Below are 20,821 nucleotides of genomic sequence, written 5' to 3' on the forward strand. Positions count from 1 at the left end.
GTCGGGCACCCCAGCAAGTTCTTTGAGTTGTTGGTCATACCAATCAAATCGTTGTTGGTTCATCATTTTGCCTGTCATCGTAGTGAGTTTCTTGAGCCGAGATGGCTCTGATACCAATTGTCATGGGCCTACTTTGCGATCTGCAAAGAAGACAGCGCGGCACTTGCTAGTAGGCAAGTCAGCCAAGTAAGTACCTTGCAAGGAACAATGAAAACCACACGATATTAAAATGGTGCTAGAGGCAAGCAAGAACACAATTATATAAATGTTGGGGAACTATGAGCCCCAAAAAAATTGGTCTAGCTAAGTAGAGATCGTTAAGAAATAATTTTACGATCTCGATAATTATCTTGTACTCGAGAATAATTTTCAAAAATTTTCACGAAGAGGAAAGGGTTTGATAATAAAGTAGGCGACATAATGAGTTCGTAAGAATTTTTGGGGAATTTTTCGGACTCCCAAACTAGTTTCTATGACTTCAAGAATTTTAGAGTTTGATTTGCATTATGTAGAGAGCATAGTGCATATATATTGAAATGATTGTGAAAATAACATGTCAAAATGATAACCAGGTTCCGGTTTTAAAATCTCGACCATTAACTCTTGAAGTTGTTATTCCGAAACTTTATGAAAGTTAATTGTTGTTGCTAAGTCCGCTCTCTCTCGATTTTTCAAAGTTGTAAGTTCTAGACGAACAAAGTGAACTTAGTGATTTTCAATGGTTTTTCACCTCAAATGTATTTTGGTAATTTTTTCCATATGAACTTTTTTAGTTTTCTATTTTGAAATTTGGTGAGGAATATGGTGTTAGGTGAGGAATTCTCAACCAACCTCCAGCTGTGCGCCTGCTTGGTATGCATAGAGATTGTTGGTGAGTTGACTGAGTTCCTCCTCTTCTTCTTCTTGTTTGTTCACAGTTCACCGTTGCTATTGATCGATTTTAACAAATGTCATTGCCTTCCGTACAACTGAAACAACCCAATAATGTCATCACCTGCAAAGGTATGCTAATTTCTGTAATGTGTTTAATTCATTCATACACGTTTCGCTTCGTCGTAAACATTTTACATATCTACTTTGTCTTCTGTAAATCTAAATTTAAAAGCTGCGGTGGCATGGGGACCTGGAAAGCCTTTGGTGATAGAGGAAGTGGATGTGAGTCCACCTCAGCCATCGGAGATAAGGATCAAAATTGTCTGCACCTCTCTCTGTCGCAGTGACCTCACTGCCTGGGAGTCCCAGGTACTCACTCCTCTTCTTTTCTTCCCTTTTTTCTTATGATTTAAGTAATTAATGTGTAACTATATATCATCTTTGTTACAATATAATACATGCATATTCGCACAATTAAGCACCGATACAGCAACAGAATTAGGATTGTGAATTCAAAATTGGATAGACTGAATTGATGTTCGAACGGATATTATTTTATTTGAATCTTTAAGCTGGGGAATCTTTTAATGGATAGCTAAGGAGCTGAGTTCAAGCTCCAAGTGACATCCTGCTTACTCTAATGAAGTTAGACTCCATTGTATAATGGGGGCTGAACTTGGGAATGAGAATACTGGTATTTCACACTCCATCTCCCCCTGCTGTTTTGCAGGCTATCTTTCCTCGGATATTTGGGCATGAAGCAACAGGGTCAGTTTTCTCCCTATTTCATCATGTATTTGCTTTCCTCTCAACCTCACCCCAAAAAAAAAATTAAAAAAAAATAAAAAACTAAAAATAAAAAGAGGCAGAGAATGTTACAATAAGTTTTGCATAGCTTGTATTGTGAGGATGATCAACTACTTCTACGGTATTCGATATTAGTGCATGCTTCTTAATCTGGCTATTTGCAGGATTGTTGAGAGTGTTGGCCAGGAAGTGACTGAATTTACAGAAGGGGACCATGTGTTAACAGTCTTCACTGGAGAATGCGGAACATGCAGGCAATGCATATCTGGTAAAAGCAACTTATGCCAAGTACTGGGTTTAGAAAGGAGAGGTGTAATGCATAGTGATAAAGGGACACGCTTTGCCATAAGTGGGAAACCCATTTATCATTATTGTGCAGTTTCAAGTTTCAGTGAATATACTGTCGTGCACTCGGGATGTGCTGTCAAAATCAACCCAATTGTGCCTCTGGATAAAGTTTGCCTTCTCAGTTGTGGAGTAGCTGCAGGTAGAGTTTTACATTATCATATTGACATTAAATCACAATTTCACATGATACATGATCTGTTCTTTCGATGTGTATATACAGACACGCATACATAAACACACATTGAGTAGAAATTAAGATTTCTTATAGAGTAGAAGTTCCTATCAAATGGCCAAACTAAATGAGCTGGCAATAACTGTTCAAATACAAAAATGTGAAGGAGAATAAGTTGTAACCCAACAATGTGGATATAATTGTAGGCTTGGGTGCAGCTTGGAATGTTGCTGATATATCTAAAGGATCAAGTGTGGTGATATTTGGTCTCGGAACCGTAGGCCTCTCTGTATGTGCAGACTTGTTACCAACTTACCAGTGTTACCACCTCTTTTTTTCTTTCTTTTTTTCCAGGAAGAATAGTAGTTGAGCACCATAGTTAAGAATAACGATTTCTTGAATGATAGGTTGCACAGGGTGCTAAGCTTAGGGGCGCATCAGCAATAATTGGTGTTGACACTAATCCTGAAAAGGAAGAAAAAGGTATTTTTGTTTTCCTTTTTCTCCTGTCTCGAGTTCTCTGGTATGAGTCACCATGTATCTTTCAGTAAGTAATGCATGATGTTCTTATTGGTGCAGCAAAAGCTTTTGGAATTACCGAATTTATTAACCCCAATGACAGTAAAGAACCTGTTCAACAGGTAATTGTTGAAACGAGAGAAAGACCAGATGCCTCAAAATGAATATTTATCGTGAGAGAAACAAGAATTTAAACTTCCAGCAATTTTATGTTTAACCAATTTGAGACAATGGCGAATTGGTTGAGGTGATCGAAATTGTTGTAATCAGCTTACTCTCTTGCAGGTTATTAAGCATCTCACAGGTGGAGGGGCAGATTACGCATTTGAATGTATAGGTGACACAGGAATGGTAACTACTGCATTGCAGGCATGTTGCGATGTAATATTCTGTATCCCATTTTTTGATCTTCTTTCCTAAGCATATTTCAGCTTTTCTAAAGAAGTTTTATTCACTCAACATTGCTACAATCTTTTTTATATACTCTTTGTTTGAAGGGATGGGGATTGACTGTGACGCTTGGTGTGCCAAAAGTAAAACCAGAAGTATCTGCTCATTATGGAATATTTCTAACTGGAAGAACATTGAAAGGGTCTCTTTTTGGAGGATGGAAACCTAAATCTGATCTCCCTTCGTTAGTTGACATGTTCATAAAAAAGGTAATACCAACCAGTGAACTTCATTAGGTTATTTTTTGTACCGCAAGCATAACAGTGTCAACAGATTTGATACCAATTGGATTATGTAAGCTTTTGCTAAATTTACGAAATTTACCTGCAGGAAATCCAAGTTGATGAGTACATAACCCATAACCTGTCATTTAAAGATATCAACAAAGCTTTTGATCTGATGAGAGAAGGGAAGTGTTTGCGTTGTGTTATGCACATGGAAAAGTAGTTTCACTTCTTCTATTATATGGCTAACGGATAGAACAGCATAAGTTGTTTAGGCGCATAACTGGAGTTCTCATTAAGTTACAAGTGGCATGGAAGTGTGTATTCAGGGAGACTATCTGTAATTAATCCATTTGAGGGTTTAAGAAAAAATAATACATACATAAAAAGAATAAATTCATTTGAGGGCTTTTAGTCCTGCTCTGCTGTTAAAGTTTTAAGTTTAGACAAGTTGCTACATTAGCGAATTTTAGCTGGTTGGCTACCTTGTGCAATATTTTACTCATACTGTACAAAGAACAGCCACCATCTTATCTGGCAAGTTTTATTATTTCTGACAGTTGAAACTCTTCGGTGCATTGACATATCTGATGCATAAATGGAAATCAACTCATGAAGTGGTAGGGCTCTTTTTTCTTTTCTTTTTTGTCAATATGTAATAGTTGGCTACCTAGTTACATAATAGCGGACCAATGATCGACTCACAGATGAAGTTGGTTTGTCATTACATGACTTGGTCTAGCTTAATGTATTAATGCACCAAGTGCAAACCCTTCAACTTCATCGATAAGAATATAAGATGTATTGATTTGGTTTTTACATGGTGCCTAATGTGTCCACTGTCCAGACTATTTTACCTCCTCTGTTATGCTCTAAAAGCGAAACCTAATGAACCGATACAGATTTTATGGAATACAGCTTCTTTGGATCTCAAAGACATTGCTTTGCGAACAGGAATGATGGCTTCGGCATCACTTTATGTACATTCAACTGATGCTAATGCTATTTCACTCTACACAACATCATCATTTTCACGCACCTGACACTATAGTGTGCAAGACAGGGCTGAGTACACTCAATATGACGCGTTAGGGTTTTAATCTTTCACTAAGCATGTGTACAGTGCTCTTAAATGGGAAATTGGTGAGGGGATGAAACTCAACTTGTTTACTTCTTATTTACTATTTGATCAAATGAAACTCTCAGAATGTAGTGCAAAATAGGCCCTTCGTTTCCTGCCGCTTTGATTTTTGCATCAGACTCCCACAAGGTTTGTTGGATTGCTTCTAGACTTGGCTTAACCACCCGCAAATAGCTGGCTTTTGTAAATATATGTTGTTGCGAGTAGGTGAGGAAGGTGATCAGACAGCCAAGGCTTTCTTTTGTTTATATGCGCACGGATTGAAATGTAAATACACCTGAAGAAGAAATAAGTTCACTCTTTTCTTTTCTTGGGGTCTGATCATTGCATTTAATTTAGTAGTGAAATCAAAAGGATACCGATGGCTGATCATCAAAGAATTCATCCTGCTGTGGATGTGGAGGCGCCACCACCATCACCAACAGTGCCGCCTATGGTGCCTCATGGACACCAGAGTTCTTCAACAATTACACAAAAAGAGATGAAAGAGAGAGGTATAGGTACTAGTCCAGTTGATCAACAGCATCGCCCTCCATTAGGTTTAAGACCATCACAAGTTGCGCGTGCCATTCCAGTAATCCCTGCAGAGCCGGAGCAACCAGAAAAGAGGAGCTCATCATCTACTTATTGCAGATGTATGTGTTGGGCACTGAGCATCCTTCTCCTTGTATTGATCACAATAGGAGCCACCGGTGGAATACTTTATATTATCTTCCGCCCGAAACTTCCAAGCTACTCTGTTAATAGCTTGAAGATAAGCGATTTAAGGCTCAAATTGGACATGAGCCTATATGCCGAATTCGATGTTAAGATAACAGCTAACAACCCAAACAAGAAGATTGGGATTTATTATGAGCAAGGTGGCCGGTTGAGCGTGTGGTATATAAACATGAGGCTTTGTGAAGGGGCACTGCCAAAGTTTTACCAAGGTCACCAGAACAAAACAGTAATCAATGTGGTCTTGACGGGCCAAAACCAATACGGAAACACATTGATGAATGCACTGCAACAGCAACAACAAACTGGAAGCATCCCCTTGGATCTTAAGGTTGATGCACCGGTAGCAATTCAAGTGGGGACACTGAAGCTCAGGAAGGTCAGGATATTGGGGCAGTGTTTGTTGGTTGTGGATAGCCTCACCGCTAATAATTTCATTAGCATAAAAGCTAATAATTGTAGATTTAGATTGAAGCCTTGAGTTAATTTAGCACAACTGAATCTTCAATTTTGGGGATTGGGATAGGGAGCTGTTTCAATTTTCATCCTTCGTATTTTAATCTACTTACTGAGATGGAATGTTTGATTATTTTCAATCTACGCAATTTACTCCATTAGTGCATTTAATATAATGCCATTTTGTCAAATATACACACGTAAGCCACTCCTAATATAATAACTAAATACTAGAAAGATAAAATAGTTATAGACTATCACATAAGATCAAATCATTACCCAAATGATGAAGGAGCAAAACTCTAGGCTTTCTGACTATTTCAAGTTCCAAGTTCCAGCTGATCCAGCAGGACAGTTTGAAAATGCCACAACCTGTAATCAAGCAGATCTTCAGTGATCAAAATGGCCCTTTATAACCTAGTAAAGCAAACTTATGGATTATAAGGGAAAAAATGGAAGACAAACTAGGCAACAAACTTTGAAACAGATAGGAAACAGTTCTTCAAACACACCTTCGATCAAACAAGAGCTCATGGACTTGTTTATTTCTTTATAAATTGTAAAAGTTAAGCTATCAATGAATGCAGATACAGACCCAAGCTCTTAAATTGTAAAGTGGAGTAACAATACCTGCCATTACTATCCAAGTCAGTATGTTTCAGTTTTTAATCTGAAGACATCACAGAACTAATCACCAGTTAAAGCCCGTGGTCTGTGCTCAATGGTAAACAAGGACATCCCCACTTGTGAAACCGCTCTCACAAATGCCATATTAGCTGTTACAGTTGGAGCACGCCAATAATCACCGGTACCAAAAACAACCTTATTCTTCAAAGCCAGTTTTCGAGTGGTCGGAAGGCTCATCATGCGTTTAGAGGGACTATCAGGAACAACTCTGTACCGAACATAAAGCTTGTTAGTGTGGGATAGAAAATGATTAAAAAGTATATTTTACAAACACACAGAGAGAAAAACCAAAACTATGGAAACTACTAACCAAAGGATGTTCCAAACTTGGGGCCTTAGGTTCCAGTGAGGTAAGGACTGGCATAACTAACCCTTAGGGGAAGTCAATACTGACAGAAGCATATAAAAGATAGTATGACAATATCCTCACAGAGGTAGTTTAATGCTTGTTATCCCAATAGCCCAAGACTGTCCTCATTACTGAGCTTTTATCTTTTCCCTCTTACAGGTAATCATTTTATTCGGGTTATTTACTTCCCAATATTCAGAAATTTGGTCCTCCACCGTACGGTTAAAACTAAACAACCAATGCAAGAGTTTGTTCTATAGGACACCATTGTATTGTTTTAAATTAGAACATCTTTAGATGAAAGACAAAATGAATCATATTGCTTTGAATATTTAACTTAGAAGAACCAAGTTTTCTGGAGAGTTAATTACACAGGATGCAATTGAAGCATATCTCAATATTACAATATTGTTTTGAAGATGACATTATTTATTTCCTTTTGAAAATTAATGCAAATAAAAGCAAGTGTTCGAGAAAGAAGATAAACTGGTCAGAACTTACGTGAGATACTTTAGTAGGTGACTAGCTCTCAACTTCTCATTAGGCCCTCCAAACATTGACACTAATTCCTTGAACTCTGAATGAACGCTTTCACAAATAATACCTCGCTTTCCAGATATTGAGCAACTAAGTTCAACAAGAATTGGATTCTGAATTTCAGACATCACCTGGCAGAAGATCAAGAAACGTTAAACGGGATGCTAACGTCAACTATATCTATTGAAGAGTAAATGATTTGATGTTTTTATTTTATTTTTGGTTGCAAAAGAGGTTAAAAATGCATATAAATGGTCCTTTTAAGTCTGCACAATAGTGACAACCACAGGAAACATTATAGGAAAAAAATCTACTCAACATAACATAGGAGTTGAATTCATGTATAATTAATGGGGCCACTCATACTACTTTAATAGTTTGGAACAAAGAGGAATACAGGAGATATTTTCTTTCATTTATTAAACTAATACATGGCAGAAGAGAGAGTGAAAAAAAAATTATCAGAACATTTATATTGAACTTGTGTTAATTGATATGATAAAGCTTGTTAAGTGTAATAATACCAAGCATTGTGCTTACATAGTTTACGGTCATGCAATCAGGTAAAGGTGCGTGCAGTTACCGCATTGATAAACACCAGACTAGGAATGAAGAAACAAAAGAGGAATAGTATACCCGAGACTAGAATGAAGAAATAACCTGTCCAATCACAAACTCATAGTTGCCCTTAAATCGCTGCCTCAATTCACTTTCTGGAGTAGCCAAAAGTTTCTCTGTACCTCCATTACTAATACCCGAAACAAGAGCAATCAAAGCAGTTGTACCAAAGTTTACAAGATGGCAGTCACCCAGAAGATTTGCTGTCTCCGTGTTTTTCACATCCAAAGAGAGCAAGTTCATTTTTGAAATCAGAGAAGAGAATGCTGGAAAAAAAGGTGTGTGGTCCTCTAGCATTTCCCACTTGGCAGGCATGGGGCAGGAGTCCTTGACATCAGAACTTAAAACAGCATCACCAACCTCTATCTCAAACACACATGCCTCCTGATATGATGTTGTGGCAACTAAAACATTAATCCAATCACCGGCTTCCTCCATGAGATCGAAATGAAAATGAAAATTAGGAAAACCCAATTGAAGTTCAGTGGCCCCAAATTCATGCTTGAGTCGATCAGATAGGATGGTGCTAAGTCCATGTGAAAAGAAAAGAATAAGTGAGGAAGGTTTGAGTGAGAGAGCAGAGCGGGCGGCGGCGGTGAGTTGCTGAATCCGGAATTGCAAGCCCTTAGTCTGATTTGTTTGGGATTCATCATTCCTCCAAGTAATGTATTTTGGATTTCTATGAGACACAAGAATCCAGACAGGGTTCCTATTGAGAGTGCAAACGATATCAACATGGACATGTTTGAAACAAGTTTTGGGAGACAAAGGAATAGGCTTGCAAACGCGAGAAACCCCGGTGATGAAAGGGTGCTGGAGAATGTGAACAACTGCCTCGAGGTGGCCGATATTGACACTGCCAAAGTACAAACACCATCACAGAGAGCAGGTAGAGCAAGGAAATGAAATTCAAGGGACTTACCTGAGGGGGGGAGTGGAGGAGGTGGAGCTGGAGCTGACGCGGGAGAGGAATCTGAGTTCAGAGCGAGCCAACTTGAGGAGAGTGCGTTTGCAAGAAGCAGTGATTTTGGTGGAACCTGGCAATCTCTCTATTCTCTCTATTACATCTCCGCATCTCTTCTTCGCATCTCCCAATTCCATCTCTCTCCTACAATGATTCCCAAATTCTCCCCCGAACCTATTTATTATATATTTATAAAAAGGTGAGGATGAAGCATACGTCGTCGTTTCCGCTTTCCGATATATAAATAAAATACGAAACTAAAACTAGAGAGAACAGCAGCTCTGCCCTAATTTGGTGTCTCCAGTCTCGCCTCCTCCTCCTCCTCCTGCTAACAGTCTGCGATTTAGGTACTCCTCGAGCTTTTCGCCTTCTATCAGTTTGATGATATGTGAGGGGAAATTGGAAGGGGGGCTTGCACAATTAGTATCTGCTGCTTTATTTCATATTCATCATGTCGTTGTGATTGTTTTGAACTACGCAAATTGTTATTGATGTTTCCTTTTGTCTAGTATCTCGCTCAGGCAAATGGCTGCTGAAGAGGACTCCCTCGAAGAAATCGTTGCGGCACGAAAGGAGAGGCTCAGAGCCCTCAAAGCTGCACAGCAACTGTTAAACACTCCAGATGAGGACTCTGCTCCACTTGAAAGTAACACTAACGATGACCAGGAAAAGAGCAATGAAACTCCTGATGGGGATGAAACGTGAGTACATCCTCTTGTTTTTGCTTTTCATGATTATATTCTGATGAAACGTGAGCACATCACTTACCTAAATCTCACCTCGCTTTTTCTTTATGCATACATCCATCCATCACTCCAACGTTTTTCTTCATGATTAAAGTCTTGAGGCACTACCAATGAATGCATGTGATTTCCGGAATTTCTGTGCAATTTGGGCTACTATAACCATAAATTGCATACTATTATCACAGGTACAGGAGTTGTGTTTGACAAAAGAGTAGATCTTGTCAATACCATACGCAAAACAGACTTCTTCTTTGATTTTCTTTGTTTGAAAAGCTACATCTTCACTTGTTTTCATGTATTTTTAGTTATAATTTGTCTTTTCTCATGAGATACTTGACTGTGAATTATCTTACAAGTTATTTTTAGCATGTTTTCGGTTACACGTTTTATAGGATATGCACTGTTCGTTGCCTGTAAAATTATTGTCGATGGTATTTCTACTATAATGCCTTGACATTTAATTGTTGATTTTTGCACTAGTACCAACATGAAATTCCGAAATTATGTTCCTCATGATAAGAAGCTTCAGGAAGGGAAGCTAGATCCGCCAAAACCATCCAAGTTTGAAGACCCTGTTGCAGCAGTGCCTCCTCCATCAGAGAAGAAAGAGGTGCCTCATTACTTAATGACTAGCTTCTATGCATTTCTGTTCCGAAAATTATCCCTTATGTTGACATGTTTTGAATCTCAATCTGTGTTCAGGACCCATTCGTGAATATTGCTCCTAAAAAACCAAACTGGGAACTTCGTAGGGATGTGCAGAAGAAGCTTGATAAGCTTGAAAGGCGAACCCAGAAGGCAATGTGTAAACTTATGGGTAAGTTACACCATTATCTTATTAATACTTTTCCTCTGTTGAAAACTTAATGGATTTATTGGTTGTCTAGGGGACGGTGAATTGGTTTTTATAGGCGTGAATGCTGTTCTAGCATATTTTTTTCTTCTTCTCCTCCTCCACCTTTTTTTTTTTTTCTTTAACGAGAAACAGAGTATTTGATCTTTCATTTGTCTTCTCATCTTCTTTGATAATGAGCTCTTTTTACATTTTCAGTTATTATTGACTTATTTCTCACCAAACTTACTTGGTTGTTAATGTCTGTCATAGTGAACTATTTTATTGAACTTCAACTGGTGGCCTCTTGGATCCTGTTGCATTGTGTAGGTTTTAAAAAAAAAAAAAACCATGAGTTTGAGGTCTCATTTTTGGCCTCTGCATCAATCAATATCTAGTTGTCTTTGTTTATCTGCTTTTATCTGCTTGTCACAGACTAGACAGACTAACAGTACACGAAAGAGCAGGTTGGGGAACAGGGTTGGACGAACTGCATACATTGCATCCTATATGTTTTTATCCTATTTGTATAAGAATTTTATCTGGTAAACAGATATATAATTATATTTATTTTGTTCGGTTTAAACATCTTGCAAGTCCTCTATTATATGCTTTTCAATTATATTTTCAGTCCTATACTTCTTTTTTCTTTTCTTTTTTTTAGGAAAATCAATTGAAGTTCTTATTCTTGTCTGTTACCAGCATGTTCATTACCTCTCAGTTGTACAATTCAGTCATTAAATGCTTCATCTGGTGCTTTGTGTCATAGATTGGATGTAAAACTCACTTGACCTTTTTTTTTTGGGTAGAACAAGAAAAGCAGAGGCAACTGGATGAAGACAGCATCAATGGTGCAGGGGACTAATGTTAGAAGTTCAAGAGTTTACTTTACACATAAAAGAGGAGGCCAGTACCAATGAAGAATGAACTTGATTCAAGTCTGAACTAGTGGAGTAGAGTTATATTGTATTAGTTGAAGTAAATTGAAACTCCTATTAGATGTTTGATGGATGAGCGTCCTGTTCTAAGCAGTCTGAACTTTGAGATGACCATTGTAAGCAATGCTTATGTGAAAAGCCGTTGGTATACAGCGTTTCTTTCGTGTAAAACTGAAAACATGGTAAAATATGTTTGGTATGATAATACGAAAATTTCTTGGTGCTAGAACCTAATTGTTTACCGCTTGAAATCCTTCTATTATCTTTCAAACCCCTCATGAAGTAGTTAAATCTAAATTATTGGCTAAACAGTGACAGAGAATTGTGTTAGACTCTTTGTACTGGCTAAGAATGAGCAAACAGGGGATTCCCGCTCCCCTGCCTCAAGTTTCCCCCGCGCCCCCGTTCCCCGTCTGGGGATATTTTCAAATGGGGGATTCCCCGCCCCCACATTTGTCATTTTCTCTATATGAATTTTTTTGGTTTTCTATTTTGAAATTTTTTATTTTCTATCTTTTTAGATTTTTTTCCTTTCCTTTTTTGACAAAAAATAATTCACAAATCACAATTATACGACGATCCAACGGTCGGATCCTCACGGATAACCCAAAGGATCATCTTTACCGATTTATACGATGATCCAACGGTCAGATCCTCACGGATTGCCTTTAGGTTCATCCTCTCAAAATTATGTGATGATCCAACAGTTGGATCGTCCCGGATCGCCCTTAGAATCATCCTCACAAAATTATATGACGATCCAACAGGCGGATCCTCACAGATCTCCTTTTGCATTATCTTTTCACAATTATACGAAGATCCAACGGTCGGATCCTTACGGATCGCCCTTAGGATCATCTTCTCAAAATTATGTGAAGATCCAATGATTGGATCGTCCCAGATCGCCTTTAGAATCATCCTCACAAAATTATACAACAATCCAACGGTCGAATCCTCACGGATCTCCTTTTGAATCGTCTTTTCACAATTATACGAAGATCCAACTATCGGATCCTCATGGGGAATAAGAAAAATTATAAAAATGCCCTGGTTGAAAAAAAAAAAAAAAAAATGGGGAACCCGAATGGGTAATGAGAAACCCCGCCCCCGTTTGCCCATTCCTAGTACTGGCATATCAATGACCGGGAATTTGCAAGTAAATCATTCTTCTGTCCCCCGAAGCAGCCAATTTACAATTTTGCAGACATACAGCTCATAATGAATGGGAGGAAGAAGAAAACAAATTTATAAAGAAAAATGGATTAAAAGGAGTAAAAAGAAAAAGTAGAAGGGAACAAAATACCACCTTTTACATTACATAATCCACCTGATTTTGAATGGTCATTCATTGACCCCTCTACTTCTGTAATGCAGAAAATTATCATACATCGACTTATTTCCTGTCATTCCTGAGCTGGTTGGAAGCTGTAGGTCCCCTATTTGTGTGCTCCATGTTCCAAGAGGGATCCAGTGGAGGAAGTTGATATTCGTCGGGTTTCAAGGCCAGAGCAAAGTCAGGCAATGTCGGTGCCGTCTCCATGATTCTGTAGTCAAGACATCCAAAATTAAACTATCGATATACAACACTGAGATCGCAATTGGGTCCCAAGAGTGAAAAAGAAGTTAAATTTGGCATAATATTCTTAAGCTGGACTTACTTTGCATGAGAGTACAGATCACGGTTTATTCGCACTTTGCTTGAAGTATCTTTTGGGATTTTCTCAGATAGATATTTCATGGTTCCCCAAAGCGGTGGGTTTCTGCATAGTAGTGTTTACTAATTAAGCACAATTGCTGATTGAAAAAAGGATTGTGAAAGAAGGAAGCATATGTAACTGAGAAAAATCAATCTTATAATTACCATTGCTAGCTGCAAGACAATAGACCTTCACACACACACACACACGCACACTAACTTGAAGAAGGGAGTTGTGAAATAATCTTCACTAGTATACCAGTTTGCTTATTTCACAACATTAATTAAACAGTTTTCTTAGGAGAAATCTTTCATGGCAATTGGAATTTCGCAAACTTATTGCTGTGAAATTAACTGCTTGTTTGACCACTTTTCCAAGATTAAGCAGATAATCAGATCAAGATAAATGATTCATCTATCAGCTTAAACTTACAAGTAAACCCGCCTCTACCTACCTGGACAAAGGAGAAGCAGCATTAAATGCCTCACATGCCTTCTTACTTTCTTTAAAATACTCGTCTGCTGCTTGCAAAGCAGCTACAGCCATTCCATGAAATTTTTCTGTGTTACCCTCATCGAGGATTAAACCATGATAATAATATGCTGCAGCCTGTTTATTATTTGAGGAAAAAGATGAGCTTCTTGCAGCTGTGCAAATTACAAACTTCAATTATCATAATGAAATCAAATACTAAAATAGTGGTAGATCTCTATCAGCTCAATCAACCTAAGTAATCAATGAGCATACAAGACTCTTGCATGAGTGGTTGAGTTTTTCAAGCTTATATGTAACTTTAAACTAGATATCAAGCTTAGAAATCAAATAAATACTTGATCGTTATTCGAAAGTTCTGATGGAAAGTAATAACTTTACTGAAAGAACCTATCGTGGTTATACTTGACAAAAATCAGAATCTACATGACAAAATCTGACATAAGGTAAGACAAACCACATTAAAAATAGAAACAGGGACCGGGTTGATAATCTTTCAGAATACACTGTCAAACAAGCCAATAGTGTAAACGAATCATTTTAAGTAAAAGAAATCCAAAAAAAAAAAAAAAAAGGCGAAAGCTTCATGTAAATTATGATTTTGATTTCCTTATAACGAGAACCTGGGAAATACTATCCTTGTAGTGAAAGAAAAATTCAGGAGAGACAATAATAAGCAAGGAGAAAATACAATGAGAGCATAAACAAGAAACTGCAGCATACCTTTGCCTCAACATATTTCCACTTTACAAAGAGTTTATGCTTTTCACCCCAACCATTTAATAATGGAAGGTTCATAATGTTATCTTGAGCCTGTAAAGCATATGGCATAAAGAAAGAATGATTCACCAACCATGACATGATCAACAGATATATAATGTACTGATATGATAGATACAATCATCAGGAAAATAGTGAACCATTAGAATTAACTACTAAAATATGGCATGTAATTGATACAGAATAAATAAAAACTCCTCACAACATACAGTGGATGGAAACAGCTATAATAACTTGATGTCAGTAAAGGAAAGAGGAAAATTTGGAAATCTAGGAAAAATAATGACAAAATAAGAAGAATTATAGAGATGACAATTGTTCTAGACAAAAAGAACCAAATACAATTAGGTCCAGGGGAGTGTGGGCTCGTGGCAGATGTCCACATGCTATGGGGTGATGGTCCCGCTTATGGGGTCAAATCAATAAGTTCTAAGAAGAAATATTTGAATATAAATCTCATCGATTTCATAAAAGCACAATGGGCATGCATATTCATGCATTATACAGGTATGAAGATGCATAACCCAAGTCAAAGCGACATTACAAAATAACACTGATTAGGGCTCGTGGCAGATTTCCAGCATAATGGGCATGCATATTCATGCATTATACAGGCATGAAGATGCATAACCCCCAAGTCAAAGTGACATTACAAAATAACACTGATCACAGCAAAAGACAGTATCTAGAACCAAACACACACTCAGTAGTAAATAGAGCAGACATGTTGAAATGGGTAGTCTTCTCAAGGATCAATAAAGCAGAGGGTATAATCTTTGTTATCAATGCTTTCTAAAGGTGGTGCTTGTAAAAAAATTTATTTGGTTTTCACTGCATTGGAATAGATCCCATGAGGAGGTTTTGGTATCTCTGAAATACTCCTCTACATTCAGGCCCTACAATGATGTAATCTGGATAAAGTAGTTCTGTAGGTGTGATGTTCCTCTTTTCAGCTGACAAATAGTTGAAAGTGCACATTCTTAAAAGATGTGAAGCCAAGTTGGCAATGAATATGTACAGCAAAAGAACGTAAAGAAAAGGGGATGAACAGGGGAAACATAGAAAATTACTACAAATATCCCATACTTTGATGACTTTTATAATCAATAATGGCACATCAACAATGACAAGAATTTCTTACCTGCTGCCAATACTTTACCATCTCACATGCAAGCCTTCGCTTCACTGCAAGAGTGGCTTTTGTACTATCAATTGCCATTCCAAGTTGAATATCAACACCCTACATTAGAAATTAGAAAGAGCAAGTCCCAAAAAATCAAGGCAAGCAAGAAAGAGAGTAACAATCATGAAATATCATAGATGAAAAGACATACAGTCCGAACATAATTTCATATTTGAGATTCCAGTATTGAGTTTTATAGTAGGAAAGATATCTAGATTCAGGGTCAATTCCTGTTTTTTTTTTAAGTCTACAGTGAAAGATGTAGATTTAACAAAAAAAAATTAAAAAAATATTGTAACCACAGTTAGCAAGCAGGATATTGTGTTTTACTAGTATACTACACAGTTAGATGGCTGATCAATTACAGAAAGTTTGTCAGATTTGTCCATTCAAAGGAAGTTACTACCTGTCCTAATGCTTGTAAGCAAAGAGCTCGAAGAACTCCCTCTGCTAGATCAACTGGAAGGTTTCTCCTGCATCAAGCAATAGTCTTAGTAATGACAGCATAAGAAGATCATGATAACCACATGGATGCAAGATTCAACGTAAATCTTTTGTTGATACGAACTTGAGCTCAGCAGGCAACTGTGGGAGAACATGTCGGACAGCACAGTCAAGGTGTCCTGCAGCCTTCAGGAATATATCAACAGAAGCTCGTCTACTCTCTGTGACAAAACCACAAACAATGAAACCTTCAAATTAGAACCAGCAAAACAAATGAAATCGTGCCGGGCGCAAACAGCATTGACTAATAAGTTGACTGATGACTAACTACTGCTTGTACAAGTCAAAACTAAGCAAAAACACCACAACGTAACATAAACAGGAGATCTTTCAGTTGTTTCGGGGATCTCTTTTTAAGATATCAAGATTCTGTTTTTACGGGTTTGAAGACTCTCATGAGCTTAGTGTACTCCATAACTATAGCTTTTACCTATTTGTCATCGGTTCTCATGTCGTCCATGCTAGGTTTCAATCAAATCTGATACTTAAGAATGACCATCAGCAGATTGAACCATGTAGATGGAAGACAAGAAAATTAGACGAATATAATCTTGCTACAACTTCATTCAAAGCTCTATATTTTATATCAAATAGGATAAGTGGAATAAAATATGCAAATAAAAACCATGTGAAACCTGCTGTGGATATAAATACAAATAAAAAAGGTATTGCTTGTATGACTGAGAATGAGGACTAATGCTCAGTATCTGCTACATGAATCTGTCCACAGGATAGATTTCTTTAAATACTCTATATAATCAGCAGAACAGCTTACTGCACTCTCATTCTAATCTCAGAAAACTGTTTCATGCTATACACTGCAGCTTTCTTAGAAAATTCTCAACAAAGAGAAGACTTTGTTACTATTAAAGGTCCGAGCTAACTATAGAAAGATCCAGCAATACTACTTTCCTCCATTCCATTGGCATAACAAGCAACATTAAGACAACAAATGAGATGATAAAATGAAAAAAGACATGATTAAATTGCCTATGGCTCAGTCTCATGCAATGATATCTACCTTCTGATACTTTTGGCTGGTGACCGTCAGCAGATGTTCTCGGAAGAAGTAATAAGTTAGCTTGTGATAATGATAGCATTGCCATTAAATGCAAAATTGACATCACCTCGTACCATCCATTAGACATAGCTGTTTCCTGAAAAATGGTTCATTCAAATCAAGCCAGGTTTCCTGTGACAAGATAATGGAATCTCAACCCTATTTAAAAAAAGAGCAAAAGAGCAAAGAAAAGAAAGAAAGAAAGAAAGCATGATATGTCGATCAGAGAAATGTGAACTTATGAGTTCTCCAACATGCCCACCTCTGCATCATCCTCTTGATTTACCCACACAAATTGAACCTTGTGTTGTAGCTGGCTTCCTTCACAAGAGACATAAGAAACACACTTAAGGATTTATCTAAACATGTGGACACAGTTTTATGAGATGAATAGGGCAGAAAATTTACCATCTTTCATTAATCCCAAAAGAACAGGTAAGTAATCCTCGAGAGCCTGCAGGAGATCAGCTAATGTTGAACCACCTGAGGAGAAGAACTGATTCAGATATTGAAATACCTAAGTTCACATGTTATTTGGATGAAACAACAAATTAATTGTGTTTATGACTAACCGTGTTGGGTTCTTCTCCTTGTTCTTGTGATTGTAGGACCTTCTTGGCCAGCCATTACAACTATACGAGTTCTTAAAGCAGATAGACGTTCTACTAAACTCTTGGACAAATGATCACCAAGTGACTGAGAGAAATCAACAGGTTTAGGTATTCGCAGACCAGGAACATAAACAGAAACTTCACCGATGTTTGATGGCCTCCTCCTATTTCCAACTGTATCTTTCGGTGTTGACACCAGGCATCCCATGTCCTTGTATTGTTATATCTGCAGGCTCAGATGAAATTTAGTCGATCAGCAATTCAGCACCAGCACCATTGAAATTGAAGCTGTATATGCACATGCATCTACTTGTGTATGGATATGTAAAACCTCTTCAGATGGAAGAGTACAGAATGCAGGTAATAGACTCCCATACGAAAGAGAAATGAAAGTTCAAATACAATGGTGCAAGGAATGCAGATATATGTCACAAGGAAGGTGGAACATAAACGGTAATTAAATGTCAACCAACAAAGTACACAAGTATTAGGTTGCTCCTCACGAGCAACACCGAAATGGCTCTGACTAGAACTCTCCTTGAAAATTACTAGTGTTAGAATAGAAATGAGGAAATCTCTCCATTTTCCAAAAGTAAAAACTAGACTAGTTTGAAGTGACGCGATTGTCAAAAATTGAACGAACCCCCACCTGGTCTCTCGTCTCTAATCAGAGGGTGGGTCGACGACTGAGTGGCGAAAAGTCGTAATAATTTCTGCACAAAATCAATCACAATTAGATGTTATAGGTGAAGCAAGAAACATGCATTCAGAAAAGTATGTTATAATTTTCTTTAAAAGGCAAAAGAATCACAAGAATGGCATGAGCCATGACGTTGGAGAAGGGTTGGAAAGAAAAAGTGGTGTCCAAACTTAATAAAAGACGGTGAATTCTCGTGCAGCCCCATACGTTGAAATGTGTGTGTACTGAATTGGCATTTGTAAACCCTTTTCCTCACTAAACAGTTAACTCGAGCTCGAGATTCATTATATGAGGAGTAAAGAAACAAGCAACAAATATGAGGAGGAAAGAACCCAGCATACAATATAGCAGATTGATTGAAATATCAGAGAAAATGCAAAGCAAGATAATCGATCAGAAGAGCAAGCAAAGAGTAGAATTGGAATTGTAGGACTCACCAGATAGATAACAGAAAGAAAGAGATGAACGAACTTGGAGTTGTGGGCGTCAAAGGTCTGAAGAAAAACCAACTGTACGGCCCACAATCATCCCGGCGGTATCAACTAGCAAGATCGCAGAGTTGAAAAAATACCGAGTAAACCAAAAGTATAATTGTTTTCTTTCTTTTTTTATGGTTGGTACTAATCAGAGGGTATTGGAAAAACTCTAATACCGGGGGGATTGGAAATTGCTTTAAGCTTATTCGATCGACCTCAACACTCGACAGCATAATATTATTATTATTATTATTGGGTATGTACACAAATCGGTGGAACTGGTTGTATTGTATATATCGGCATCCTCAGCAGGTCGCTTTCCTTTCTTTTCTTTTCTCTCTCAATTTTAAATTTTTTATATTCCCTTTTCTTAAATAAACAATAGCGTTTGAAAGGCGCTTGAATCCTACGTCAACACCAGTGTCTGTTATTCTTGTCATTTCTTCGTGTTTTACCACCTTTTTCACTCCCAAAAAGACTCGAGAGTTTACCACCTTCCGAATCTAGAAATATGAATTAAATTATCAACCAACTGTCTGCTCCTCTTCTTTCCCATTTCGAATCACCCACCTCTTTCTTTCTTTCTTTCTTGACAAACGTGATGACTATTGATCAACAAGTGTCAACAACTCCTCATTATTGGGGGCCAACGCGCACACTTAAAGAATTTGGTTCCAATTATGGGGAGCTGTGTCCGTCTGTATCCATTCCTATATCTTCAATTTAACGCAAACCGACATTAATCTCTTGGGCTCGAGATAGTATTCTAAATTCCAACAAACTCCATTCATTCATTCTCCTCTCGGCCGGAGAATGACCAGCTTCAACACAGCAAGTGAGATGATGTGCAAGATTAATAATGTACGTAGTCTGTGTGCATGCAAGTTATTTGATTAAGGGTCCTTGACCCAATGCCCAAATTTAGATCAAGAATTCAAGATACTTTCATTTAATTCAGTAAGAAATTTTTATTCTCATTCACCCATTTAAAGAAAAAAAGTCGATTTTGGGCTCCGATTAATTAAAATATTACACACTGCCATTCGCTCTCTCTGTTCTTACTCCCAGATCTCTCTCTCCTCTCTCTCAGCAACGGTGCGTCTCCTCTTGGAGCGACGCCTACGAGGACAACGTCGACGAGGTCCGAACCCTGACGTCCACGACCTTGACCTCTTCGTCTTAATCCTCCGATCTCTGCCTTGCATTTGACGTCTGAGACGCTGACCTCCGCGCCTTCTACGTTGGATTTATCTAGCTCCGGCAAGTTCGGTAAGAATGACATTGATGCGTCGGTGGGTTCCTTGGTTTGGGTCCGCCGCCGAAACAGGTAGCCTAATCTAAAGTTTGCTACTATGCTTAGGTAAAATTCACTTTATGATGGTATTTTCTGGTGATCTGTTATTGTTAATTGTTCCTTGCTTGTTAGATTTGAGTCGAATTGCATGGTTGTCATGGTGCTGACAAATTCATATGGGTGTAGAGGCTGCAGGTTATGAGATGCCCACACTTGTCCAGATGCAAGCAATTCCAGCTGCTTTGGGTGGCAATGCTATTAATGCATAGGTCCACCACATTGGTTGGCATCTAAATTGGGAGAAGAGGATAGAGCAATTGTGTCTGTACGTCAAGAGAATAAGAACTTGTTTCCAAAATTAATTGAAATTTTAAGATTTTATGTGCAGCTATACCTAGGTAGCTTGTTAGATCATGGTATACGACATGCCCATAGTCCATTGGCCGAGGCAAGAAGAAAAGAAAGTATGATTAAATGAGTAATGAACTAATGGGGTAATAGTCGTCTGTCTTCCTCGAAACGTCTATTGGGGGGCAATAGACGTTTTAAAATTGATATAATTTCTTCGTTTTTTTTTTCTTTAATCAAGTTTTATCTGTCTAATTTTAAGAAGATTAGTTCCTATTCCGGCTACCGAAAGTTCTAT

General features: G+C 37.8%; 5 protein-coding genes across 9 annotated transcripts; 3 read left to right on the forward strand and 2 right to left on the reverse strand.

Annotated features, from left to right (window-relative positions):
* The first annotated feature begins 811 nt into the window (after positions 1-811).
* LOC112176006 (alcohol dehydrogenase-like 6) lies at positions 812-3,952 on the forward strand. The gene is made up of 10 exons (XM_024313804.2): positions 812-1,002; positions 1,106-1,242; positions 1,604-1,641; positions 1,845-2,167; positions 2,407-2,489; positions 2,608-2,683; positions 2,780-2,841; positions 3,005-3,100; positions 3,217-3,378; positions 3,500-3,952. Exons 1-10 carry the CDS (start codon positions 948-950, stop codon positions 3,614-3,616), a joined length of 1,149 nt encoding a protein of 382 aa, XP_024169572.1. The 5' UTR covers positions 812-947; the 3' UTR covers positions 3,617-3,952.
* A 943-nt stretch (positions 3,953-4,895) lies between these two features.
* LOC112176008 (NDR1/HIN1-like protein 6) lies at positions 4,896-5,732 on the forward strand. Its single transcript, XM_024313805.2, has one exon. The coding sequence runs from the start codon at positions 4,896-4,898 to the stop codon at positions 5,730-5,732; it is 837 nt and encodes a 278-aa protein (XP_024169573.1).
* A 105-nt stretch (positions 5,733-5,837) lies between these two features.
* Positions 5,838-9,043, reverse strand: LOC112176005 (UPF0415 protein C7orf25 homolog). The gene is made up of 5 exons (XM_024313803.2): positions 8,821-9,043; positions 7,941-8,754; positions 7,245-7,411; positions 6,338-6,602; positions 5,838-6,079 (listed from the first exon to the last, which is right to left on the reverse strand). The coding sequence occupies exons 1-4, from the start codon at positions 8,997-8,999 to the stop codon at positions 6,395-6,397; spliced, it is 1,368 nt and encodes a 455-aa protein (XP_024169571.1). The 5' UTR covers positions 9,000-9,043; the 3' UTR covers positions 5,838-6,079; positions 6,338-6,394.
* Positions 9,044-9,077: 34 nt separating this feature from the next.
* Positions 9,078-11,607, forward strand: LOC112176009 (coiled-coil domain-containing protein 12). 2 transcript variants are annotated; one of them, XM_024313806.2, is made up of 5 exons: positions 9,078-9,209; positions 9,372-9,563; positions 10,089-10,218; positions 10,311-10,425; positions 11,250-11,607. In XM_024313806.2, exons 2-5 carry the CDS (start codon positions 9,388-9,390, stop codon positions 11,303-11,305), a joined length of 477 nt encoding a protein of 158 aa, XP_024169574.1. In that variant the 5' UTR covers positions 9,078-9,209; positions 9,372-9,387; the 3' UTR covers positions 11,306-11,607. The 2 variants fall into 2 exon arrangements, with proteins under 2 accessions (XP_024169574.1, XP_024169575.1); XM_024313807.2 differs by having other exon boundaries at positions 9,107-9,209; positions 9,384-9,563.
* A 994-nt stretch (positions 11,608-12,601) lies between these two features.
* On the reverse strand, positions 12,602-19,149 carry LOC112179168. Of its 4 annotated transcripts, XM_024317504.2 has the most exons (13): positions 18,843-19,145; positions 18,355-18,418; positions 17,667-17,931; positions 17,503-17,577; positions 17,357-17,415; positions 17,056-17,191; positions 16,099-16,195; positions 15,937-16,003; positions 15,489-15,587; positions 14,291-14,380; positions 13,530-13,684; positions 13,037-13,138; positions 12,602-12,922 (listed from the first exon to the last, which is right to left on the reverse strand). In XM_024317504.2, exons 3-13 carry the CDS (start codon positions 17,911-17,913, stop codon positions 12,772-12,774), a joined length of 1,278 nt encoding a protein of 425 aa, XP_024173272.1. In that variant the 5' UTR covers positions 17,914-17,931; positions 18,355-18,418; positions 18,843-19,145; the 3' UTR covers positions 12,602-12,771. The 4 variants fall into 4 exon arrangements, 3 of the variants coding, with proteins under 3 accessions (XP_024173272.1, XP_024173273.1, XP_040367901.1); XM_024317505.2 differs by lacking the exon at positions 18,355-18,418; XR_002927669.2 differs by lacking the exon at positions 12,602-12,922 and having other exon boundaries at positions 13,530-13,722; positions 18,843-19,149.
* Between the last annotated feature and the right edge of the window lie 1,672 nt (positions 19,150-20,821).

This window comes from Rosa chinensis, chromosome 7, assembly GCF_002994745.2.
Source record: "Rosa chinensis cultivar Old Blush chromosome 7, RchiOBHm-V2, whole genome shotgun sequence".
Lineage (NCBI taxonomy): Eukaryota > Viridiplantae > Streptophyta > Magnoliopsida > Rosales > Rosaceae > Rosa > Rosa chinensis.